At 33.9% G+C, this 26,131-nt stretch overlaps 1 protein-coding gene across 1 annotated transcript in view; it reads right to left on the bottom strand.

The window, feature by feature from the left end:
• LOC133189382 (uncharacterized) overlaps positions 1 to 26,131 on the bottom strand; it is a 433,972-nt gene that overhangs the window by 332,237 nt on the left and 75,604 nt on the right. Inside the window, exons 6-9 of the mRNA XM_061324761.1 lie at positions 17,820 to 18,035; positions 8,731 to 8,955; positions 2,020 to 2,148; positions 1,192 to 1,341 (exon numbers count right to left, since the gene is read on the bottom strand). Of these exons, the coding sequence (XP_061180745.1) occupies positions 1,192 to 1,341; positions 2,020 to 2,148; positions 8,731 to 8,955; positions 17,820 to 18,035 (720 nt within the window). The remainder of the gene's footprint in view (positions 1 to 1,191; positions 1,342 to 2,019; positions 2,149 to 8,730; positions 8,956 to 17,819; positions 18,036 to 26,131) is intronic.

Here is a 26,131-nt window from a genome sequence, read left to right as displayed (position 1 = left end):
AAATATCGTTACGGAAGTTAATCGTTACGGAAGTTAATTCACAGCAAAAAAAGTTAAAATTCTCTTCAATAGTTAATATCAAAGTTTGTTTTGGGATATTAAACACAAGTATAAAGCATTCAGCTCCCAAAATTATACAACAAATTCATACCTTTAATGTAAAAACTTTCCTGAATTACCGTTAGGGAAGTTAAATTGTTAAGAGAGACAATTGTTTTTGTCTAATTCATTTTGTTATGTCGAAAATGTAATCGTCTAAAACAGCTGACTCGCAACTAGAATCGATGATATAAGGTTCCGTGGTCACTTTCAGAATAAGTTTCAGTTCTTTTTGAAATCTGCATTCTATGCGTGAAATTTAAAATAAAATCGTTACGGAAGTTAATCGATTTTTAGCGACATGCTTATAATTTCGCATGAAAGGAGATCTATGCATTTCTTTGCGAGAAGTGGATTGATTTCTTTTTATATAGGATAAAAGGCATTTTTTAACATTCATTGCAATCTATTTGGAACGATTTTACGGCTGAAAATTTCATCTTGAAATTTATAAATAAATGAAGCGACATTAAGATTTGCAGTGGAATACGTTTTTCAACATTACATTATGTTCATGACAAAATTTTAAATGCATATATATCGGTGAATATTTAAAAAACCATGTGTGTATGTTAAGTCTTAGAGTTAAAATCGATTTTTAAATTTATAGTTAAGATATTACAACGGTAAATTTTTGAGCGACATAAAAAATTCTTAATTGGTCATGTTTTTGTAGAATGACTGATTAACCTAGTTTTATTATAAACTTAATAGATACCGATTTGTAATTTTTATCATATATTCGTGGACATACGCATTTTATTTTTTCTCTACTATGTCACACTGCTAAGTGTTTGGAAGTTGTGGGTCCATCTGATGAAACCTTAAAAACCGAGGCTCTGTGTCGCGTTAGGCGTTGACACGATAAAGATCCCTCACTGCTCAATGGCCCTGAGTGCCGAGTAAAGGTCTAAATTTGAAGCCCTTCACCGGTATATGGTGACAACTTTATATAAATAAAAAGATTACGAACGAGACGTTAAACAACAAACAATCAATCAATGAAAAAAAAAAGAAGTTTTTTCATTATAAAAATAATAAACATATAGCTATACTCAACACATTTCTGGCGAACAGTTTAAGTTTGCATACTTTGATCACATTTCCTGTCTGTTGTGTGTTTCCATCCAGGTGAACAATTTCCATCAGGACAGGAACCAGTCACGTCATCACACGGTATATTATTGGCACAATGTCCACAGGTAGAATTACAATCCTTACCAAAGCGTCTACGTTTGCATTCTGAAATATTTCAAATCCAAAGAGATGTATAGTTTACCCGCAAAAAAGTTTTTCAATGCTATGGAACATCAATAAATTCTTAAACATCGATGTTCGAAGTTCCCCAAAGATAAATATCCTGGTTTTCTTGAGATTTCTTTCTCCTAAACATTGCGTAAGTCCTCTTTAGTGAACGATGATTTTGCATCTATAGATATGAAATACCTTTATTATGGCTTGTCAGTTATAACTAAACGAAAATCATATATTTCAAATCAAACGATTAACTAAAACAACCACTGATACCATTTTGATATTGGGGAAAACACCTATTTCATGATTTATTGTAATATGGTCCGAAGTTTAAAAAATCATTTCTTCAACGACAGCATATATAATTTTCATTAGATTTCAAAATATAGGAATGAATTAATTGCGATGGAAGGACGAAGGTTATCATCCTATGGACTAATTTTACCAGGCGGAAATCATTGTAATAGAATGTTATGCGATTGATGAGAGCATGATGATAAAATCACATGTACAAACAACTTTTTTGTTTGATAATTATTTCTTTCTTCTTAGACATGGATTCCAAGTTCTGTGAAATATTGGAAAGTTTAACAAAATTTAATCTGATAACACATTTCTCTCATATCAAATACAGATCTAAGATTCCTTACATGTGTGATAACTTACTTTTACAATATGGAGGAAGATAACCATCCATCTTACAACCGTGTTCATCACACTCCCCGTTTTCTTTGCAATCATTCTTACACTGGTCACAAGGGACACATTTTCCACCATTCTCCTGGTAGGAACAACCTGTTATTTCAAAGAAGGATAAGAAAATTATTCGTGTAATGCCGCAGTGACTGTTTAGTGTTTACTGAAGTTAAGTTTTATCTTCGACAGGATACGCTAGCAATATCGTTACAGAATGATTTCCCAGAAGTGAAGCGAAATACGACGATCTTTTTACGATACAATTCTAATCGAAGTCTGTAAAATCATGTTTTCTACCCAAAATATAGAGGTAATTAATTCGATTCTATGACGGGCAATTTAAATGGATGTTCAAATAAAAAAAGTAAACCAAAAAATAAATAAAGGAAATGTTAATTTCATGTGATATATAATTTTTTTTTTGAAAGGCTTTAGTATAAAAAGAATATTATAATGAAACAAGAGGCCCTAGGGCCTTAACGGTCACCTGAGTACAATACAACAATTTAGAGGATCCATACACTGATAAATGAAGCTTTGTTGCCCAAAAGCAAGAACAATAGTATGATAAGCATCAACAAAATAATTGGTATAGAATCTATCTGTCCCCCATTTATCACTATTACCTTGCAGACTATTAACAAAATGTCTATTTTTAACCCCGTATTATTACTTCTCACATTGGTCTCTCTTGGCCTTTGAAGAACATTAAAAAAGGTAAGTTATTTTTGCCTTACTTTTATTCATTTATTATTTCCAAGTCTGCCTGATCATTAAAACTATGAAAGTACTTTTTGTATTATACAATTAATATTCTTGCATAATTCTCTTATTCTATTAACCTTTCAAATACATTATTTACAGTGATTAATTATCAAAGGTGAATGGCAAAGGGGAATAACTTTGCTCAGCAGAATACAAGTTCATAGAACCCTGGCCAGGACCAGAATACTTGACTAAATAATCCAGGTGTTCAAAATTCTGGTAAAAATACCCTTGCATATGAAAACTTTTACTCTGTTTGCCTCGAATATGCCCAGAAGAATACAAGATTTTCAAAGAAATGCATGTTCACTATGTTATTAAATAAATAAAGCCCCCCTCCCCCTTTACACCAGAAAATCTTATCCAGGGGCCATGAACTAATAATTCTGGAAGAAGCACTTTGCTCATCATAACTATACACTTGTTTCTTTGCTTTATTACCAGTAGTAGAAATAATATTTTGAAAGAAATTATGCATTTTCACTATAAAATCAATAGAGCCCACCCCCCCCCCTTCAAAAGAACCCCTGACCCAGGGGCCATGAATTGCACAATTTTGGAAGAGGCATTCTTCCTTATCATAACCATGCACTTCCTTTGTTTGAACAATACCAAGGAGCAGAGAAGATTTCGAAAGAATTTAAGCATTTTCCTTATATATCAACAGAGCCCCGACCTAACACCAGAACCCTTCATCCAGGGGCCACAAAATTCACAATTTCTGAGGAGGCAGCCATGCTCATCTTCACTATGTACTTAGTTTATTTAATATCCAGGAGAGAGAAGATTTTCAAAGAAATAATGCATTTTCACTACATATATCAATTGAGCCCCACCCTGACACCAGAACCCCTGACCCAGGGGCAATGAAATTCACAATTTTGGAAGAGGTAACCATGCTCATCATAACTATGCACTTAGTTAGTTTATTTAATACCCAGGAGTAGAGAAGAAGATTTTCAAAGAATTAATGCAAATAATCAAGAACCCCCCCCCCCCCCCCACACACACACCTGAACCCCTGACCCAGGGGCCATGAAATTCACAATTTCTGAAAAGGCAGCCATGCTCATCATATCTATGTTCTTAGTGAGTTTATTTAATACCCAGGAGTAGAGAAGAAGATTATCAAAGAATCAATGCATTTTCACTATATAGTCAAAAGAGCCCCCCCCCCCCCCTTACACCAGAACCCCTGACCCTGGGGCCATGAAATTCACAATTTTGAAAAGGCTCTCTTGCTCATCATAACTATGTACTTAGTTACTATATTAAATACCAAGGCTCAGAGAAGATGATTTTCAAAGAATTAATGCATTTTCACTATATAGCCAAAAGAGCCACCCCCCACCCCCCCCCCCTTACACCAGAACCCCTGACCCTGGGGCCATGAAATTCACAATTTTGGAAGAGGCACTCTTGCTCATCATAACTTTATACTTGGTTTGTTTTTTTAATACCCAGGAACAGAGAAGAAGATTTTCAAAGAATTAATGCATTTTCACTATATAATCAATAGAGCCCCGCCCTAACACCAGAACCAGTGACCCTTGGGCCATGAAATTCACAATTTTGGAAGAGGCATTCTTGCTCTTCATAACTATGTACTTAGTTAGTTTATTTAATACCCAGGAGCAGAGAAGAAGATTTTCAAAGAAATAATGCACTTTCACTATGTGATCTATATAGCCCCACCCTTGCATCAGAACCCCTGACCCTGGGGCCAAGAATTTCACAATTTTGGTAGAGGGCTCAATGCTTATTACAATTATGCCAACATTTTGACTGCTAGATGTCCAGGATTAAAGAAGAAGATTTTTAAAGATTGCATTAATTTTGGTGGTTTTAGCCTCACCCTCAGGCCCCAGGGGGGCAGGGACCATGAAATTCAGAATTTTTGTTCCCCTTCACCGATAGATGCAATATGCCAAATTTGGTTGAAATTGGTTGAGCGGTTTTAGAGAAGAAGCTGGAAATGTGTTCAAAAGTTAACGTACGACGGACGACGCACGACGACAGACAAAAACGGATAGCAATAGGTCACCTGAGTGACTCAGGTGACCTGATAAACTGACATCCTTCTCTAGTAGACTCTTCCATTTGAATAATTTAAGGAGCTAGACGCCGAGAGGCTGTGTCATTTCTGCTACAACGAGTGGCGAAGAGAGTAGGTAACATTGCTTTCTATGTTTATAAACACATAGTTGATCAGCGGGCGATTCATAGAGCCAAAGATGTTCAATTGTTTGGTATAGTATGACAAATAATAAGTAAAGCCATAATTCTGGCATTATGTCATAAAATATCACAGGTACCAGGGTTAGGGGCTCGAATAGAAGCAACTTGTCCCTTGTGCTTGTGTATCTATTTACTTAGAAGTTTTTTATGAAGTTTAATGTAGTTAATCATTTGCTGTTTTTTTTATTTCTTCCTTGATTTATATACAGGGCAGTGAATAATAGCAGAATATGAACTTATATGATGCATGTATATGAAAAAAAATCCATTTTCATTTTTAACACAAGCACCGTGATCATAGTGCGCCAGAGCAAAATGCAATCCAAAGCATAAATGCATGTTCGAGCTCCTAGACCTCAGTTAATCAATGATTTACTTCACAAACATTTTTTTTAATTTACCATGGCAACACTGGGAGTCGATATTGAAAAAATTCACTGTACAGAATTTTATAGCTTAGTTTCGTCTACAAAATGTACCAAGTTTATTAAAATCGGACCAAAAGTATAGAGAATGGACATTTACAAAGATTTTCACCGATTTTGTTTAAAAAAATTGTAACCATGGCAACATTGTTCGACAAATGTAATTAGATGTATGGTAAACGTGATTAATGTTCCATTTTATGGGAAAATACATTGTTATTTGACCAAAGCTGATGAAGGAATAGCATTTCAGGGAAAAAAAACGGACACCCAAAAAGACAAATAGGCGGACTCCGACATCTTAACATTGCCAAAACTATTCACAACATTATCTATGAAAACTTACTGATAGTAAACGTATTCGAACTGAGTATAAACAGAGGCATAAATCTGGTATAGTTGTATATTTTAATTTCTTTTGCTTGTACAATCTTTTCATTGTGCTCTGTGTGGACTCGAAAGTGCTTATTTATGTAGCACCACGCGACTTTTCTTACAAACAAAAGGTAACTCTTAAATTTTGACTTTGTGTCAGATCGACCTACGTAGAAAAACAAAGGAAAACAAAAAAGGGTAGATAAAAAGGGTTAAATTGATAAAATCTCTGTGGCCATAGAAATTTGGTTTGGATGCTTGTTGATTACGAGACATAGTTGATGTTAATGCACTGAACTTTTTCTTGTAAATCTTTCATTACTAACATGTAGCAAACATGGAGAATTTCCCAGATTTACGTGTATTTGTCGAAAAAAATATTAAACTAAAATTCTTCTATTCATATTGATCATTGGGTGATTGACTCTCAATCATTAGGCTTCATGACAATTTGCCGATGTTTAGCCAACCTGTCTCTCTCTCAAGAGGGAGTTGCAAGCCACGTAGTATAAACACAATTTACTAAAGTCACTAGAAAGTAGTTGTCAATACTGAAATTCAATAAAAATTTAATCATGGCGACAGCAGATTTCGACCATGGCGCAGCTCCTTTTAACCATGGTGCACATAAATTAAACAATATCGCGGGCTGCAATGTTAAAACCCCTTGTGGAGAACCATGGATTATCAAGTATATCTACATGACAATCCAACAAATTGCGAAACTCCTTGCACCAAAATGCTCTAACGGTGTAAACTGTATTTATTCTAGCAATGAGGTAATGTGCTTCGATCGAGCCTGAAATCGGCATACGTTGAATGATTTTACCCATTCAATAAATAAACAAATATCTATATACCCTAAATCTGGAAATTTTTACGTCGATTTATTTTTGCGAAATCGTGTCAAAAGTCTGTTGATAAATTTTTACGGTTAAAATTTTTGCGAATCGTCCTTTGGACTTAATTATAAAAAGCTCTTAAAATTTTCTTAAACGTTTGTATACGAAAGCCTATTAGGATCAAACTACGGTAAAAAAAATTTAAAGGCGTTATAACGCCTTTTCAAAAGGCGTTATAACGCGAATAAAGGCGTAATAACGCCTTTTGAAAAGGCGTTATAACGCGGAAAAAGGTGTAATAACGCCTTTCCAAAAGGCGTTATTAGGCCTTTGAAAAAGGCGTAATTACGCCATTCCAAAAGACGTTATTACTCCTTTCCAAAAGGCGTTATTACGCCTTTCTAAAAGGCGTTATTAAGCATTTCCAAAAGGCGTTATTACGCCTTTCCAAAAGGCGTTATTACGCCTTTCTAAAAGGCGTTATTACGCCTTTCCAAAAGGCGTTATTACGCCTTTTCAAAAGGCGTTATTACGCCTTTCCAAAAGGCGTTATCACGCCTTTCTAAAAGGCGTTATTACGCCTCTTTTTTTCAATACATGACTTATTTAGCCCACCCTGGGGGCTGATTATAATTAGATTTTTAGGAAAAAGGATTTTTAAATGTGTAAAATATTTTCAGTGTTAAACCAACTTAGTCCTTCTCTGATGCCAGACGCTTCTACCAAGGTGTATGGATTTCAGAAATTTTGTTGAAGGCAAATTGCTCATTATACCTATGCAAATACTTTCCTGTTTTTTACCAAGAGGAGAGATAAATATTTCAAATTTGACATGAATTTTTAATACGTGGCTAGCAAAGCCCAAAGCTGGTTTTGCCTATATCCTGGATTTTCAAAAGTAGAGGGTTGACTTCTTTTGGTATGCATTCAAATTGCAAACAACTGTCTGCGATATGTGCAGGAATATAGAAAATACTATAATTTATAATATAATTTATAATATTAAAACTATAATCTAAATATTCCATAAATAAAGATGGCTTTGGTTCAATCTTTCATATATTTACTATTTTAAAATAATGCCTTTCCATTTTTGGATACAACTCCTTTTCAAACAGGCCGGAAGTACGAATGTGAGTGGGGGGGGGGGGTCCCCCACACCACTTTTTGGGAGAATAGTCTTGCTATAGTTTAAATATAAAAAATCATTTATTGATTGCTTGGTCCCTTAACAATTTGTTGCAGTATAGTTAACCTCGGACAAGTTATTGCATTTAAAAAAAGTTTTACAGAAAAATTAAAAAAAGTTTCCCCTCAAGTTTAGGCAGTTTATTTTTTTCGGGGGGGGGGGGGGGTTCTTGTTTTTTTGTTTGCATGTCAATTTTATGGGAACCCCACCCCCCCAACGGGCCTGTCAAAGACATAATAATGGCTTTTCAAAAGGCATAATAACGCCTTTTTGAAAGGCGTATTAATGCCTTTTAAAAAGGTGTAATAACGCCTTTTGGAAAGGCGTAATAACGCCTTTTGGAAGACGTAATAACGCCTTTACTTGCCTTATTACGCCTTTTTTCCGTATTATAACGCCTTATAAAATTTTTTTTTATCCTAGTTTGATCCTGATAGGCTTTCGTATTTGTAAGTTACGCATGTACATACAATAAATTACGAATAAACATACAATATTAAACTACGCCAACGTTCAATAATCAGCTAAAAATATTAGAAAAGATAAATCATCCAAAGTGTTGAAAGTTTTCATTACATTTTCACAAATCACACATGTACATAAAATATAAATAACTATGTAATCTTTAAGTAATCTTTAGGTAAGAACAATTTTTGTTATTGATTTATTTTTAAGAAAAATATTTTTGCGAATGCAATGCATGTGCAAATTTGCTAAAAAATTATCTACAGCAAAAATTTCCAGATTTACGGTATGCAAGCAAGCATTGAAGAATCCCAGCCCTAATCTTTAACTGTGAATGTTATCAGAAATAGAAAATGCCTTTTTAATGAAACAGACTACTTACCAAATATCTGCACTTCACAGATTTCCAGGAAAACTCCATCATGAAACGATTTATTTGTGTAAATCCATACGTACTGTGCTACCCCTTCACATTTGTTTTCGATAATTGGTGGCAGAGTTTCATTTCCAGTGTGTTGAAAACAGACATCCTGATGTTTAATTTGGGTTGTGTTTGATAGACGGATGTTGTACCCTTGTATCCTTCTTGTGTTAGGTGATTCGGGGTCTGCAGTGATAAAGAAAATTACTAATTACTGTTTTAGGTTGATGTGTATTCGTAATTACATGTAAAATATCTAATGATATGACTACACATATTTTTGAACAATACCATCTCAAGTGTAAACACATTATGAGGATTCAGAATATTCAGTTATTCCGATCCTCCAAACAATCAACAGTTAATCATAATTGTTCCTAAACGTATATGTATATTTTGAAGGTGTACTTTGTAATCTCTCTCTCTCTCTCTCTCTCTCTCTCTCTCTCTCTCTATCCATCCCTCCCTCCCTCCGATCTATCTATCTATCTATCTATCTATCTATCTATCTATCTATCTATCTATCTATCTATCTATTAAAATATAAAATCATATTGTAATTGGGAAAAATTAATGTATAGAAAGTAACATAACATCAATTTGACTACAAATTGCATTAATGTGACAAGTCATATCTGCTAACCACTACGTAACTAGTGTTCTCTCAATAACACCTATGTACTCCATTAGCATTGATAACATAGCATCTTCGTTACGTAGAGAGAAGGTTGATAAACCTCAAAGGAATCACCCTCTCTCCCTCGTTAAATTGAAACGGCAAGTTCAGCCATTGTTGCATGTTTTGGCAATGGATGGAATTATCCCATAAATGTTAATTCCACAAAAGCTCAACGCTGGTGTAAAGACGAATAATGACCCCCGTAGAATAATGACCTGGGTCATTTGTCGAAAAATGACTCCCGGTCATTATTCGACGTCAAAAAATGACTTCGGTCATTATTCAGCATCGAAAAATGACCCTTTTGCCTGTAGAAATAGAGCTTCACCATTAAAAACTGAATATTCTATTTGAAGAAAAAGGACCCCTATAGAATAATGACCCTTAGTAGATTGTATAAGAGATATATTTTTGGAGGGTCTATAAAAAATTGGAATTAATAAATCAAGAGGCCTGTCGATCAATATACTCACCTGCGGTAAATTGAAGATATAGCGATGATCTATTGTTGTCATTAAATCTTTTAAATGTCTTTTATGAGCAAATGACAACTTTAATCGATATCAATGTACACTGAGTGGAAATGCTTTCATTCTGATTTGACTTGTGTTAACTGTTTAAAAAAAAATTCTATTTATAATCGCTTTTACTATTAAACAAGAGAGACAAGCAAAAAAATTTAAAGTCATCTGTATGTAAAGGTGTGTTACTATATATGTTAAGTAAATTATTTAATTATAAAATTTTACCTGTGGACTAAATTGAGAGTATATTCAAGTTAGACATACTTAATTTACCAAAGCAGAACAAAAAATTAAACCACCGGGAAGGGGGTTGGGGGGGGGGTGCGCCGGTGCTACATCTTTCTGTTTTTTTTTTTTTTTTTTTTTTTTTTTTTGAGAAGATTTCTAAAGATTTTCTGTATAAATTCCTATGTAAAACATTGATCACCCATTTTGGCCCCATCCTACCCCTCGGGTCATGATTTGAACAAAATTGGTTTTGTTTGTTTGTTTGTTTGTTTGTTGTTATAATGTCTATCTCGAGAATTTTTCATTCGTATGTAGACGTCACCACTTGCCGTTGGAGGGTTGCAAATTTAGACCTATACCTGGCACTCAGAGTCATTGAGCAGTGGGGGACCTTTTTCGTGCCAGCACCTCAAAATTGAACGCACGCTATGTAACGAAGCTTTCACATAAGTATCATCTCTTCTGACCAAGCACTTCTTGAAAAAGAAAAATTGAAAGAATTTTTTTCTAAATATTCTATGAAAAACTTTGATCACATTGAGGGACATGATCTGAATAAAACTGAATCTACACTTCATTATGAAGCTTTCACATAAGCATCAACTTTTCTGACACAGTGGTTCTTGAGAAGATTTTAAAAGGGGACACTAAATTTTCACTAATTCTTAACTACTTCCCTTGAAAGAGGGCATGGACCTTCATTTGAACAAAATTCAATCCCCTTTATCAACGGATGCTTTGTGTCAAGTTTACAGACAGAGGGACCGTCATACGAAATGTGATCAGAAAAGCTCACTTAAACTTTCAGTTCAGGTGATCTAAAAATGCCAACCCCAACACCAATTATATCGGCACATGATTATATATAAGAATAACGCAATGATTTCCAAAAATTCATTACTACTGAACAAAAAACTAGTACAATGTATTCAACCTCCACGTATATATTACAAGAAAAATAATAAGCTGATTTATCAGATATCTCAAGAATTACGGTATCTTGACAAATCATAGTAATGTACATCAATCCCGGACACAATTTTCTAACCAAAACTTTTCTCCCTACAGTATTGCGAGTAATGCTGTCTATCTCCATCCGGGCGTGTGTGTTTGTTTGTCAATCTATCTTTCCTTTCTCAAGTAAATATTCGTCAAAACAATATATCGACGACAATATATGCCGACCTTGACTGTACATATTGTCGCCGACGACAGTATGTGCTGGTGCTTGACCGTACATTTTGTCGTCCATTATGCAGGAAGAAAATAAGGCTAGTCTCGGTACATATTGTCGCCAGCGACAATATGTACCGATGGACGACAATATGTGCAGTGAGGGTAGGTACATATTGTCACCGACGACAATATGTACAAAACGACAATATGTACTGTCACAAACGAGCCTGTGTGACGGTACATATTGTCGTTTTGTACATATTGTCGTCGACGACAATATGTGCTGGTGCTTGACTGTACATTTTGACAAAACGACAATATGTACTGTCACAAACGTGCCTGTGTGACGGTGCATATTGTCGTTTTGTACATATTGTCGTCGGCGACAATATGTACCTACCCTCACTGCACATATTGTCGTCCATCGGTATATATTGTCGCCGACGACAATATGTACCGAGACTAGCCTTATTTTCTTCCTGCATAATGGACGACAAAATGTACGGTCAAGCACCAGCACATACTGTCGTCGACGACAATATGTACAGTCAAGGTCGGCATATATTGTCGTCGATACATGTATATTGTTTTGACGAATACTAGTATTTACTTGAGAAAGGAAAAAGAGATTTACAAACACACACACACACACGCACACACACGCACGGAGGGAGAAAACAGCATTACTAGCAATACTGTAGGGAGAAAAATTTTTGGGCAGAAAATTGTGTCCAGGATTGATGCACATCACTATGATATGTCAAAATACCGTAATTCTTGAGATATCTGACAAATCATCCTATTCCTTTTTCTCGTAAAATATACTTGGAGATTGAATACACGTATAAGTTTTTTTGTTCAGTAGTAATGATTTTTTTGGAAACTATTTTTTGCGTTTTTCTTATATACAATCATGTGCCAATATAATTGGTGTTAAGGTTCACATTTTTAGATCACCTGAAGTGGAAGATCAAGTGAACTTTTCTGATCACATTTTGTCTGACCGTCCCTCTGTCTTTAAGCTTTTCACAATTTCAGCTTCTTCTCAAGAACTACTGGGTTAATTTCAACCAAACTTGCCACAAAGCATCAGTGGATAAAGTTTGTTCGAATGAAGGGAAGAAGTTAAGGAGTAGTGAACATTTTAGTGACATCTTTTAAAAATCTCAAACACCACTGTGTCAGAAATGATGAAACTCATGTGAAAGCTTCATTATGAGGAGTAGATTCAGTTTTTCATGTATTCAGATCATGTCCCTCGGGGGAAGGGTGTGGCTACAATAGGTGATCATTTTTTTTTTAAAGAATATTTAGAAAAAAAAAATCCTTCAATTTTTGTTTTGGGTCAGAAGAGATGATACTTATGTGAAAGCTTTGTTTTATAGCGTACGAACAATTTTGCGAAGCTGGCACGAAAAACAATCCCTCACTGCTCAATGACCATGAGTGCCAAGTATAGGTCTAAATTTGCAGCCCTCCACCGGCAAGTGGTAACGTCTACAAATGAAAAATTCTCGAGATGGTCATTATAACAACAAAGACAAAATCATTTTTGTTCAAATTATGACCCCAGGGAATAGGATGGGATCACAATGGGTGATTAAAGTCTTACATAGAAATATATACAGAAAATCTTTAAAAATCTCAAAAACCAGACAGATGTAGGACCGGCGCACACACCCCCCCCCTCCCCCCTCGCCCCGTGGTTTAATGTTTTGTCTGCTTTGGTAAATTATGTCTGTTTAACTTGTATATACTCTCAATTTAGTCCACAGATAAAATTTCATTTAAAAATTTTTAGCTTGTCAAAAAAAAAATTCTGAACCACCCCCTCTTTTGTCCGAAATTTCTGGATCCACCACAGAACAGCAGTAGGCCCGTGAATAGGGATACTTATATGGAAGTTTCCTCAAGTAGTGCAGATTCAAGCATCTTCAAATCAAACCGGGCAACAATAAGCGATCATTTTTTTTTTTACATAGGAATATAAGGGAAATTTCTTTAATAATTATCCTCTCAAAAAAAAGATCAAGGCAATGCAACAGAGCAAAACAAAGCAATGATTATATAGTAATATTTATATGGATTGTTGATTGATTGATTATTATAATACCTCTACTGATTTTTCCCTATATAACATTAGATCGTTAGATGTGACTATTTCCCTAGAAATCATTAAGAATGGACTAATCCCCGTGTGTTAGTCAAGTGAGTTAATCCCCCCTTCGAAAGGTAATTTCCGGTTATCCGTAATCCTCTAAGTTTTACATTAACATTGGTATGATATGTGAATGGAATAATCCCCGTGTGTTAGTTCAGTGAGCTAATCCCTGCTTTGAAATCACGATATCTGAATCCTCTAAATTTTACGTTTGTATCGGTATAATAAAACAGTTAAAAGTATATCATTGCTTCGCCTCGGGAAATAGTCCTGGCCTTGGGAACTGGAATCTTGCTAACTCCCTCAACGATATACTTTAACTGTATTTTGTTGTTTAAAACCGAGTTGCCAATATTTCAGCCATATTTCGACGATAACATTAAGTTTATATGACAATTTTTGAAGTTTATAGTTTCTCTGGCCATATTTATATGGAACATTGTCGTGCATTGTCCTGCGAGATGTTCTGATGGACGACAATATGCACAGTGAGGGTAGGTACACATTGTCGCCGGCGACAATATGAACAAGACGACAAAATGAACCGTTACAATCACGCTGCATGAAATAGCATACGAGATACGTCAGTGTGATATACACCCCAATTACATTCACAAAACTACCAAAAAACAACAAAAGAATTCTTGAAGCAACAATATCTGTTGGGCGACAATATGTACAGTGAGGGTGAGGCTAATAATGTCGCCAGCGACAATAGGTACATTTGTTACTTTTCAGCCGATGACAATATGTACCGATGGACGACAATATGTGCAGTGAGGGTAGGTACATATTGTCGCCGACGACAATATGTACAAAACGACAATATGTACCGTCACGTGCCTGTGTTTACAGAAAGCACTTTTGGATACTTTTTACCGGGTAGAACTCACGTGACAACATCTATTTGAAATAATGGTATTCCACAGGTGGGTTCAACAAAGGTCCCGCAGGTAAATAGCTCTCGCTTGCTAAAGGAAAGAACATTGAACTTTTCATACATTTTAAATATTTTAAGTACCAGCCTAAAGTTGTACACGTTTCACAAAAGATTTATAAATGTATAATGCGTCTTCTGTCTTTGGCACAAGTTTGTACAAAGTTAGACTGACAATAAACAAAGACTTTGAAATGGATGCCCGTCCTCGATTTACTGCAGAAAATCACAATTTTCGGCTGACTACTACTACATTGTATGGCTTTGCTCTTTTTTGCAATTTGTTGAATTTTATAGTTTAGATTGATGATGTGAGATGAAAAATAATGCTTAATTTGAATCTTATTTTTTTTTCTCTTCTTTTTACCGGGGGATATAAGTGCACTTGTTCTTTATATAACTTCACAGGGATTGAAAACAAATGGTGTTTTAAATGTCTTGTACTATAAAACAGGAGAAAAAGGCAGCCCGAATTCGCTTAGGATCAGTAGAAATCTAGTTTTTCATATGCAAACCCGGGTTTTTATGGTCTTTTTTGTACATATACATTGTAACTTAAAACAATGTCCCCCATCCTCTTTGTGTTAAAATGCTCTTACAGCGAATCTAGTTAATTTAATCAATGCGATGCCGGAAAAAGTAGAGGTCATGGTTCAAATTAAGTACAAAAAGTCCATAGAAACTTTATTATATTTTAAAAATGTTTATGCAAGGTTTGTGCAAGAAATGAATTCAATTGCAATAATTCTGAATCATTGCGCATGCTATGGAAGCAAAATTGCTCTTTGAAAGCCTTTTGGATTTTCATCCTTTACTTTGCATTGAAGCTAGATCGTCTTCAAGAAGGGAGCATTTATTAGAAATGCGAATAGGTAATATCAACAATTTAAATTGGTGATATTACCTATTCGAAACAAGAAGGTAATATCATCAATTCGGTTGGGTTGATTCATCTAATCCAGTAGGTGATATCATATATTTAACTCAAATAAGTGATATCGCCAATTCCAATGAGTAATATCACCAATTCATTGCCAATAGGTGTTATCGTCTATTCGAATAAGTAATATAACCTATTCGAATAGATGATATTGCCTTTTTAATTTGAATTGGTGATATCACCGTTTCAAACAGGTGATATCACCTATTCGATATCACTAAATGTAATAAATACAAATCCGATAATAGACAAACACAATGATCCTACAGAATGAGCATGTAAGGCAGTTTTGTACCTATGCACTTCCTTTTACTCGTTCTTGGTGTGAAAAAAGTTTGTCTAATCGTTTTCACGACAATGGAAACCATTTCCAAAAATCTTACCGTTCACCGTAGCTCAGTCTGAAGAGCCCTCGCTCCATGATCAGGAGGTGAGTTCGAATCTCGGCCGCGACTGACCAAAGTCGATAAAAAATGGGTAGCAACTGTTCCTTCGCCATGCGTTTGGCGCCCTGAAGTGAAAGTTGCGGGTCCTTTGAATGAGACCTTAAAAACCGAGACCCCGTGTCACGGCAGGCGTTGGCACGATAAAGACCCCCCACTTCTCAATGACCCTGAGTGCCGAGTAAAGGTGAAAATTTGAAGACCGTCACCGGTATATGGTGACGTCTCTATATGAGTGAAAAAATATAGAATGGGATGTAAAACAACATACAATCAATCAATCAATCTAAAAATCTTAAATGTAATTGCATTTGTGAAGTTTTACGAAGATTTTACAAGCCAACTAAATATTGGCATTTTTTTTCACATGACAACGGTGGTCAATTTTAAATTCAAAATATTTAATGAACATCTAAAGATGTTCGTCGTCATTTCTTCAATGGTTCATTCAGTTTATCTAAGTCATGTCCGAGAAAATGTTCGGACAAAGTAATTAGTCTAGCGATAACAGTATATCGTCCTGACTTACGTTCTGGACGACATATTAACAGCTTTAGCCAATAACCACTGTGACGTATCTATTGTGCAATTTTAATTTTAAGCTGAAAACACAATAGGTCTAATTATAAGAAACACATGTAATGTGGCACATATGGGCGAAGAACCGGATCGAATTATCTAGCGGCTGTTACACTATTGCATCGACCTGGAACCATTTGTTTTTCTTTTTGAAATCTTCTTTAGCGTTGAATAGAGGGAATATTCCAGTTGAATGCATAAGCACCAACTATTGAGTCTGTCCAGCATTCGGCGGTTTAATGGCTTGTTCAGGATGAACCGGACAAATGTGCTGTATCCCGAAATTGATAGCAGGATCATATAAATAGTTTTGGAGACTCAAATACTGCTTGCATTTGCAAGACCAAACTCTGACATATTTTTTCATTTTTTTCCTAAAGTCTACACCATTAAAGGACAATCCATTGCTATGACGTAATATCAAACGCATTTACGGGAAAACTAGCGACTGAACAAAGAATACAATGGAAAGTTAAATATAAAAGTTTAAAAAATTGTAATAATCAATAAGCTTTTGTAATGCGACGTTTCTTTTGCGGTTCAGTATATATAAGCTTTTTTGGTCACTCTTAGATTTCCTAATTATAAATGTTTGATGTTATTGTCCTTTTCCTGCTTTGTTTATGCCATCTTTCTGTTCAGGATCTGCATCAATGCCTATTATCAAATGAATTTATAATCATAAGAACATATAAAAGTATCAATATAATGTATGCTCTCAATTTAATGCAACATAACTGGTAATAGTGCTGACATTAATTTAAAAAACCGTCAAGCATAAAACACAATGCAGGTTAGAGTATCTTCTTCAAACAACACTATACAAAGCTTACCAACTACGGGAGACTTATGACGGGAGAAAAAAAAAATGAATTTCGTTTTATGATATTTTATCACATTTATGCAGATGTTGAGCTCTGAGATAAAAAAAAAAGTTTGTTTCCAGAGAGAGAGAGAGAGAGAGAGAGAGAGAGAGAGAGAGAGAGAGAGAGAAAGGGAGAGAGAATTTTCAAATTCGATAACTATAGATTAGATTACACCTATTCAATGTTTTTTTTTTCATTCACACCTTTCAATATTGAATATTTTTTTAATCTTCGTTCACAACTATGAATTTAAAATATTTGAGAATCTTTATGAGAAAATCAGTTTTTAACAAACATAAAAAAATGTTTCTACAACATAGAGAAAGTTAAACTTATGGAATAAGAGACAATGTTAATCAATTTAATTGTGATGGTTTTCCATGTTGCAACAACGAATAGCTAACTTCATTGCATGAAATGTTTTAGAAATATTTTAAATCTAGATTTATAGTTAAAAATAATATTTTTCCCTTTATACAAATTTAGAATGTTACAATGTTCCATAAACACAACTTACATTTTCTGTCATTTCTATACCAAAACTTGACTGAACTGATATTGTAGATTTTTCGTAAATTGATTCGAAGCCAGGCCTCGGTACCTATTCCAGATGTATGCATGCAGTGCAAATAGTGACTCTGACTGAAGTTTCCATCCACTGTCTTGTTTGGGTATCCTCTGTAACCAACAGAACTACTATTTGCCAAGGTGAATGTGGGATTTACAAGTTGCCCTTTTAAAAAAAAGATACACTATGTTTTTTTTTTTGTTTTTTTGTTTTGTTTTTTTTTTTTTTACATGTTTTCCATGGTTAATAGCAAGGTTTACAACTTATGAAAAAAATTAAACACCTCATGCATTCATAAAATTTCAATGAATTTGTGCAGATTATGCATATTTAAATTTGTGAAACTGCTTAGTTATTTACAAAACTGACAGAATAACCAACTATGGACTAATTTCTCTTGACTCAGCAAGCATTTTTTTTAACTTATTAGGTTGACTGTATATTGGTCAGTAATGAGTACAAATTCTGATTTCCCTACGTAACTGCTTATTAAAAAAATACTATGCTTTTAAATGATTAATTCTATTCCAAAAATATTCAAATAAAAACACATGTATAAACAAAGGCATTTCTTAATAAGTTCAATTATATCCTTTTTTTTCCTCCTCCTGGACAACTATACATCCATGCATTTTGAATTTCAAAGGGGGAAAAAGTCATGGTTAACTTATTGCAAATGTGATGATTTTGTGTAGGTGAAGGGTAAAAAAAAACGATTCTTTTGACGTATGCATACATTAAAAATTTGGAAAATCCATTCTTTCAATTTTCAGATATGTTTACGAAAATGTAAATTTTACTGAAAAAGACGAATCGAAAATACAACTTTTACATTCTAAATAGTTGAAAAGAATTTGATAACCTTTCATGTGAAAAATGCTTTGTCGTTGATGTAATCCATGTAAAAATTATGGGAGAAAATGTCACCTAATATGGAATTTAGAATGTATCTTATCTGAGCATTTATGTAGGTAGTAGTAAATTTTCATTGTTTAATTTTTTTTTCAAAGTAAATGATAATAATGACTTCCTCTTTATAATTGTAAGTAATTTATCTTCTTCATTTAAGTTAGCTAACAAATAATGCTTATCACTAACCCCCATTACCGACACAAACCAAAACATCCTCCAATTATGTAAGTAAGATGAGAATTAAACGTATTGATTTCATATTTAATCATTCAGAATACCGACTGAATATTTGGGTATTAAGAAAAAAAATTTCAATAGTCTTTCATTCTTAACTTTAAAATTGAGATCTGAATCTTTGTTCGGTAGAATTAAAGGTCAAAGTGAAAGTAAATAAAACTTCCTGGTGCACATTTTATCAATATTTTGGCAATGTGTATCTGCCAAAACAAAAAACAAAACAAATCAAAGCAGCAAAAATAAAAAAAAAAATAAATAAAAAAATATAAATAAATAAATAAATAAATAAATAAATATATATATATATATATATATATATATATATATATATATATATATATATATATATATATATATATATATATATATATATATATATAGCACATTTTACAACAACTCTTAAACTAACATAACTGCCCTAAGTGAAGAAATATTAATATAGAAAGCACAAAGAAATTCACTTTTATAAGGATACCTACTTCCGCCCCAGCCAGAGGTTGAACTCTCGATCTACGGAATCTGTCTCCTAGCAGTACAGGAAAAGCGCGCTAGACCGCTCGGCTATCTAGGCAAGTCAAAAAACTTGCTTTCGATGCCGATGGAATTCTCGCGGCGCTGTCCTACACTACACGGTCATTGAGAATGGAAGTGAGATACAGTTATTGGACATTAGACATTGTATTAATATTTCTTCACTTAGGGCAGATATGTTAGTTTAAGAGTTGTTGTAAAAAGTGCTTTATAAATAAAAATTATTTTCATTACAACGTGTATTGGTATCGATTCTCTAATAAAAATAATGTCCAATAACTGTATCTCACTTCCATTTTCAATGACCGTAAAGACTTTTAAAGATTTTTCCAATGTATTCCTATGTTAACCTTTTATCGTCCATTGTGGCCCCACCCTACCCATGGGGGTCATTATTTGAACATACTTGAAACTAAACTATCTAAGGATGCTTTATGTAAATATAACCAATTATTGCTGTGCTGTTTTTGAGAAGAAATTTTTTTCTATGTATTTCAATGTGAAACTCCATTGTCCATTGTGGCTCCACCCTACCCTTGGTTGGCATGATTTGAACAGAATTGAACCTATACTACCTTAGGATGCTTTCATATAAATATAACTAATCATAGCTTTGCTGTTCTCGAGAAGAAGATTTCTAAAGATTTTTTCAATGTATTTTCATGTGAAAATTTGTCCATTGTGGCTCCACTCTATGCTGGGGGAGGGGGATGGTCATGATTTGAACAAAATTGACCTGCACTACCTGAGGATGCTTTCACATAACTTTTATCTAAACTATCTGAAGATGCTTCCATGAAGATATAACCAAACAATGCTGTGCTGTTACACTGTCTTAAGATGCTTCTGTATTAATATGACTAATCATGGCTTTGCTGTTCACTAGAAGAAGATTTTTAAAGATTTTTCATAAGTATTCCTGTGTAAAAATTTGATCGTCCACAGTAGCCCCATCCTACTCCCAGGGGATCATGATTTGAGCTTAATTGAACCTACACTACCTGAGGATGCTTTCATATAATTATTACTAATCATGGCTTTGCTGTTCTCGAGAGGAATATTTTAAAATATTTTTCCATGTAGTCCTGTGTAAAAGTTTGATCATTCCCTTTGGCCCTACCCTACCCCCGGGGGTTATGATTTTAACAAACATGAAAGTAAACTACCTGAGAATGCTTCCATATAAATATAACCAATCATGAACGTACTGTTCTTGAGGAAAAGAATTTTAAAGATTGTATCTATGTAAAACTTTGATGATCCACTGTGGCCCCACCCTTCTGGCCATAATGTGAAAAAAAAAAATGAATCTACAGTATGTAAAGAAGGGTTCGCTTAAGTTTTATTTTTTTCGGCTTAGTGTTTCTTAAGAAGAAGATTTTCAAAAGATACAACCAAGTCTGCATTAATTCTTAACTATCCACCTTTAAAAGAGGGCGTGGGAGTTCATTTAAACAAATTTGAATCCCCTTCTACCCGGGGTGCTGTGTGGGTAAGTCTGGTTGAAATTGGTCTAGTGGTTCCGGAGAAAAAGTCGAAAATGTGAAAAGTTTATAGACGGACGGCCAGATGGACTACATATGAAATGTGATCAGAAAAGCTCAACTGAGCTTTCAGCCCAAGTGAGCTAAAACAGCTTCCATTATTTCTATGTATTTGTATCTAAAACTTGGTTATCTTTCCATTTCTGTGAAGCTTATTTCATAAGAATGCTGACGTTTTTTATTAATTGTAACTATGGAGTCCCTTGAGATCAGGTTCGCTATCAATCTTTTACGTTTTCTTTGGATATTTATTGTGCCGTTTCAATGCAACAATTTTTTTCTTCAAAAACCTACATGAAAAAAATGTCTTGCTGTGGCGAACAATTTAACATTAATATTTTCAGACAACGTTCTATCGGTCAAATTCTTGATTTTATCCATACATTAATTCGATATATTTGTATACCACGTTTTGAAAGTAAAACACACCACTAATTCAGACACATGAGTTTTACATTTGGACGTTTTACTAGGAGAAAGATTGTTGAAAATTGACAACTAATGTTATTTTCTTGATTATGTAATCTTTCCGACTGTAAACTTTCCTTAATGATGTATACCATGATGTGCTGTATATGGGTTTTTATTTGTGTCTCTTGGGCAAGAGCATGTTCGGCATATGATCAATTTCTGAGTCAAGACAGGTTACTGATAAACAAATTGAGGTAGCAATGGTATCAGCAATCTTATTAAAAGGCGACAGTTCTTCAAATTCCTTGAGTACAGATAAAACCTGTCGTTAGACCGAACGTTGAAGACCCTTTTTAATGCCAAATGTTAGTCCATCGGTAGTTATACTGATTTTGTCTTGTACATGTTCCGCAATTTCATTTACGCAATTGAATAGGTCATAGCATATGCCTTGGACATGTTTGTTGGCCGACAGCAAATAACCCCCCCCCCCCCCCCCAATTTATACGTGTATTTCACCGACCATTCTTCTTATTATAAAACAGATTAGGGTTTTCACCTATAACAGATATTTTTCAGCAATGATACATTCATTTATAAGTTTGTAATTTTTTTCTCCAAATATTGTTTGGGAGGACCAGACCCTTTCAAGTGGTGGTCTTTCAATTCATAAATTTATTTGTCGCAACCAGTAATAGCTTTTAAACATTTTATTTTTTTAAAAACAAAATTCAGATAAATAATAATTAGAGATTCAATTTAAATTACCTTTAATTCTTCTTAACATTTCTTGCAAATTTTAAGAATTTAATTAATTAAGGTCTTCCGTTACAACGGAAGACCTTCTACTGATTCTTTTGGTTAAGATTATTATTCTTTTTTTCTCTTTCCTAGACTTTGAGACCTAATATCTTGCTCATTTCTCAATTTTGATAAAATTTTCAGAGTTTATAGACACTGCAAAACTCTATCAGAATACTTTCAAACATTCAACATCCCGCTTTTGAATTATTTCCCTTTAAGTAAAATTTTAGGGGCTTTGGTTTCCAGACAAAGGTTATGAAAACCACAAGCTGGTTCAGAAACACCACTGAATATAAGAAATAGAAGCATTGAAGTTGTGCACTTCGATTACGCCTAAAATAGCGAAAATTTACACATATTTTCCTTTATATCTTTTAAACTAAAAATATTTTGTTAAAATATGTAGAAGAAAAGCTGTACACAATTTTAAGGTCTTTCATATGACACCATTAAAAAAGGGGCTGGCCCCTAAAATTAGGGATTTAGGGCCCTTGGAAATTTTTGCTTTATAACTCAAAATGGTAAATTTTTCGATATTGCTTTTGATAGAAAAGTTGTTCTTTAACATCTTATTGATCTCATGAAAATAGCATTTCCCTCGAATCTTATGTGTTGTGTGAGTAAAATTCTGGACCCGTGAACAGGTAACCGTTTTCATTCGGCAAGTGAAGGAGAATTCTTTATGCATGTAACTGAAATAAACTTGCTAAAAATAATATTCCTAACTCTATTGTATGTTATTTTTTTTTTTAAATAACGTTGTTATCGGTTTCTGTGGATCACTTACAGATTAATCAGGGACAGCTTTCGTCTTGTATTTAGTTGTAAAATAAACAAGACTTCCAATAAACGGGAGAGAGAAAATATTATCTATTTTTCGTTTTATATTAAAGCAAGCACTATTTATTAAAAAAAACTTTCAAGTGTAAAATAATTCCCAGTCATTAACTGCAAACATCTCGCATTCACCTCGACCCCTGACTGTTTTGTGTTTACAGTTATGTTATCCATCAATCGCGCCTTGACCAGAGATATACCGCGTGTAAACGAGTGACCTGCGACCGTAAATAAAACAAACATCGGTGTTTATCTTTTCACCGTTTAATGTTGAAATAAACAATATATTAAATAAAAAAATAAATAAAATAATTCAGTCTTTAACTGCACACATTTTACATACACCTCGGTTTCGTGTTTGTTTACAACCCTTCCCTCGATGAACCATAGCGTGTGAAACAGTTATCAGTAACCGCGTACATAAAACAAATATTGCCGTTCTATATCTTTATTTACTGAAGATTATTTTTTTAATTACATCGGGTCTTTTACTGAAATATATATAGATAACAACAGTATTCAAGCTCAAAAGTCAATTAAACATTACAAAATAGGTGCAGAGCAAACACGGACCTCCAAAACATCAAAGGTGGGATCAGGTGTCATGGAGGAGTGAGCATCCCCTGCCGAACGGTCACACCCGCCGTGTGCTCCTTGTTATGATCGGGAAATAACGAAAAAATCCGTCGACAATTCAGTGTGTAAATAATGGCCTAACAATTAGTATGTGAAACGTCAGTCAGCATATGACTCAATGAAAAATTTGTATTTGCTGACAAGGTCATTGTATCGACCATAAAACTTACGAAATGATGACTTTAAACGAGACTTCTGATATTCTTGTTTCATCAACTTGTTTGTCAATAATTTACATCGTTTTAGAAATTGTACATACGTAGAGCATGCTCTTGCGTATCGAAACAACTGAGAGATATAAACCCCGTATGCAGGTGATGAAAGTATATTGCTGCATAAGTAAGGGAAGTTGACGACTTAAAAGTTAAAGTCATCAAGTTTATCATAAAGCTTGGTTGTTAGTTTACAATTAACGTCTTTTTCAAGTAAAATAACCAAATATGAAACAGATGTGTCGGACTCTTTAGTATCTTTTATCTCAAGCTCACCGGGATATATTGTATCGACATAAGAATGGAAATAACCATTGTTAATTGACAATACATCGTCGATATATCTATATGTCGAGTTGAAGGTCACAGCAAGTGTTTTCTTTTCTTTTCACGTATAAAAGTTTGGACAAATTCTGCTTCATATGAATATAAAAAAGGATCTGCTAATAACGGGGTGCAATTGGTAACCATGGAAATTCCAATAGATTGTTGGAAGACTTGGTCTCCAAAAACCACAAAGATTCAATCAGAAACTCAAGCATCTTTTTAATGTCAACTTCAGAGTACTTGTGTGTACAATCAGAATGTTTTTAACAAAATAATTTTGCAAATGTCCAATGGCAAGGTACATATAAGTAAAGTTACGAGTTCCATTTTTATTGAAAAAGCAGTTGCCAATGATATCAAAAAATCTGGATTTTAATTTATCGTGGGGAATGGTTGTGTATAAAGTTGAAAAGTCGTACTTTTTTAAGCTGTTGATTTTGGTAAAATCTTGTGATTTCAAATTTTCCAAAACTTTCTTTGAAATTTGTAAGTATCCACATGTGATTTACACAACTTCTCGAATATATTGTTGCACAGTACTCTTGAAGTTTCCCCAGTTGAACATTTATTGGACCCCGCTATGTATCTTTGCTTGTAAGGATTTTTATGAAATTTCGGGATCAAATATAGATATGGTAATTCAAATTAATTTAGGATGTTTTGAATATTAAAATTATTCAAAACCGACATATGATTTTGAAGAATTTCTTCCTTAGTAAGAGAACTATGAGTATAAGTTGGATTACCACTTGTAGAGTCAAATCCAAGTTCCTCGAAAATACGTTTAACATAATGAGCCTTACAAACAAAGGCAATGTTGTTACCTGCTTTGTCAGCAAGGACCAGTACGTACTGATCAGTACTGATCATGTAATCTATCTAATTCTTTTTTCACTTCTGGATTATTGAATACAGAAGGATAAATGGTTCTCATATTGCCTCTCTATCTTTTAATGCGCAATTTTAACATACATCTGATACATTTAATCCATTCTGACAAATTGTCAGAATCCATAATATTTATGAAATTTGGACGCCAGTTGAAGGATCGGGGTTCCCTATATTTAGGACCTTTTAAAATTAGTGATCTAAGGTCCTCATTATCAACTATATTTACGTCGCCAGTCATAACGTGTCCAGCAGGACGACTATAGTTATAGGGTGAAGAAGAACATGAACACGATGGAGGATTATGTTTCAGATATTCGATATCCAGGCACTGCAAAGTTTTCTTGTAACTAAAAATGTTTGGAAGAAATAGTCGATGTATATTTGTAGGAAATGATTTAATATCTTATCTTTGATTTATATAAATCGGAAACATTTTATTGGGGACGTATAAAGGTCCCTGATTTATAACTTATAAAATTAAAATGCATATTTTATAAAGAATTTATTTCTCAATCATGTGAAATTTGAAAGGAATTACATGTAATTTGATTTGCATGTTTAAGTAACTGAAAATCTTTATTGTGCTGGATTTTTTAAATACGTTTTATGTTATCCATAATTTTTAGTACGATAAAATATCGGTACCAGCTTAGGTGCCTATAGGCTTATTTCGAACGTCCAGAACTCTAAATTACATAAATTTAAGTAGTATGTTTTTTTCAATGATTAATGGGACTGAAAAGTTAAGTGTTGAAAGAATTCAATCACAACTGAATGCGCGGCTCAAAAAAAAAAAAAAAAAAAAAAAAAAAATGTAGAAGACATATTACATACATGTACTTGAATTTCACAAACGTATTAGACATCTAATGATGAAAATAATTTATAGTACACTTTTACAGCTCCATTTCAATGATTA

This window comes from Saccostrea echinata, unplaced genomic scaffold (assembly GCF_033153115.1).
Source record: "Saccostrea echinata isolate AGI-Se365-2 ecotype Australia unplaced genomic scaffold, CSIRO_AGI_Sech_v1 ptg000018l, whole genome shotgun sequence".
NCBI classification, from domain to species: Eukaryota; Metazoa; Mollusca; class Bivalvia; order Ostreida; family Ostreidae; genus Saccostrea; species Saccostrea echinata.
This window is presented reverse-complemented; position numbering and strand designations above follow the sequence as displayed.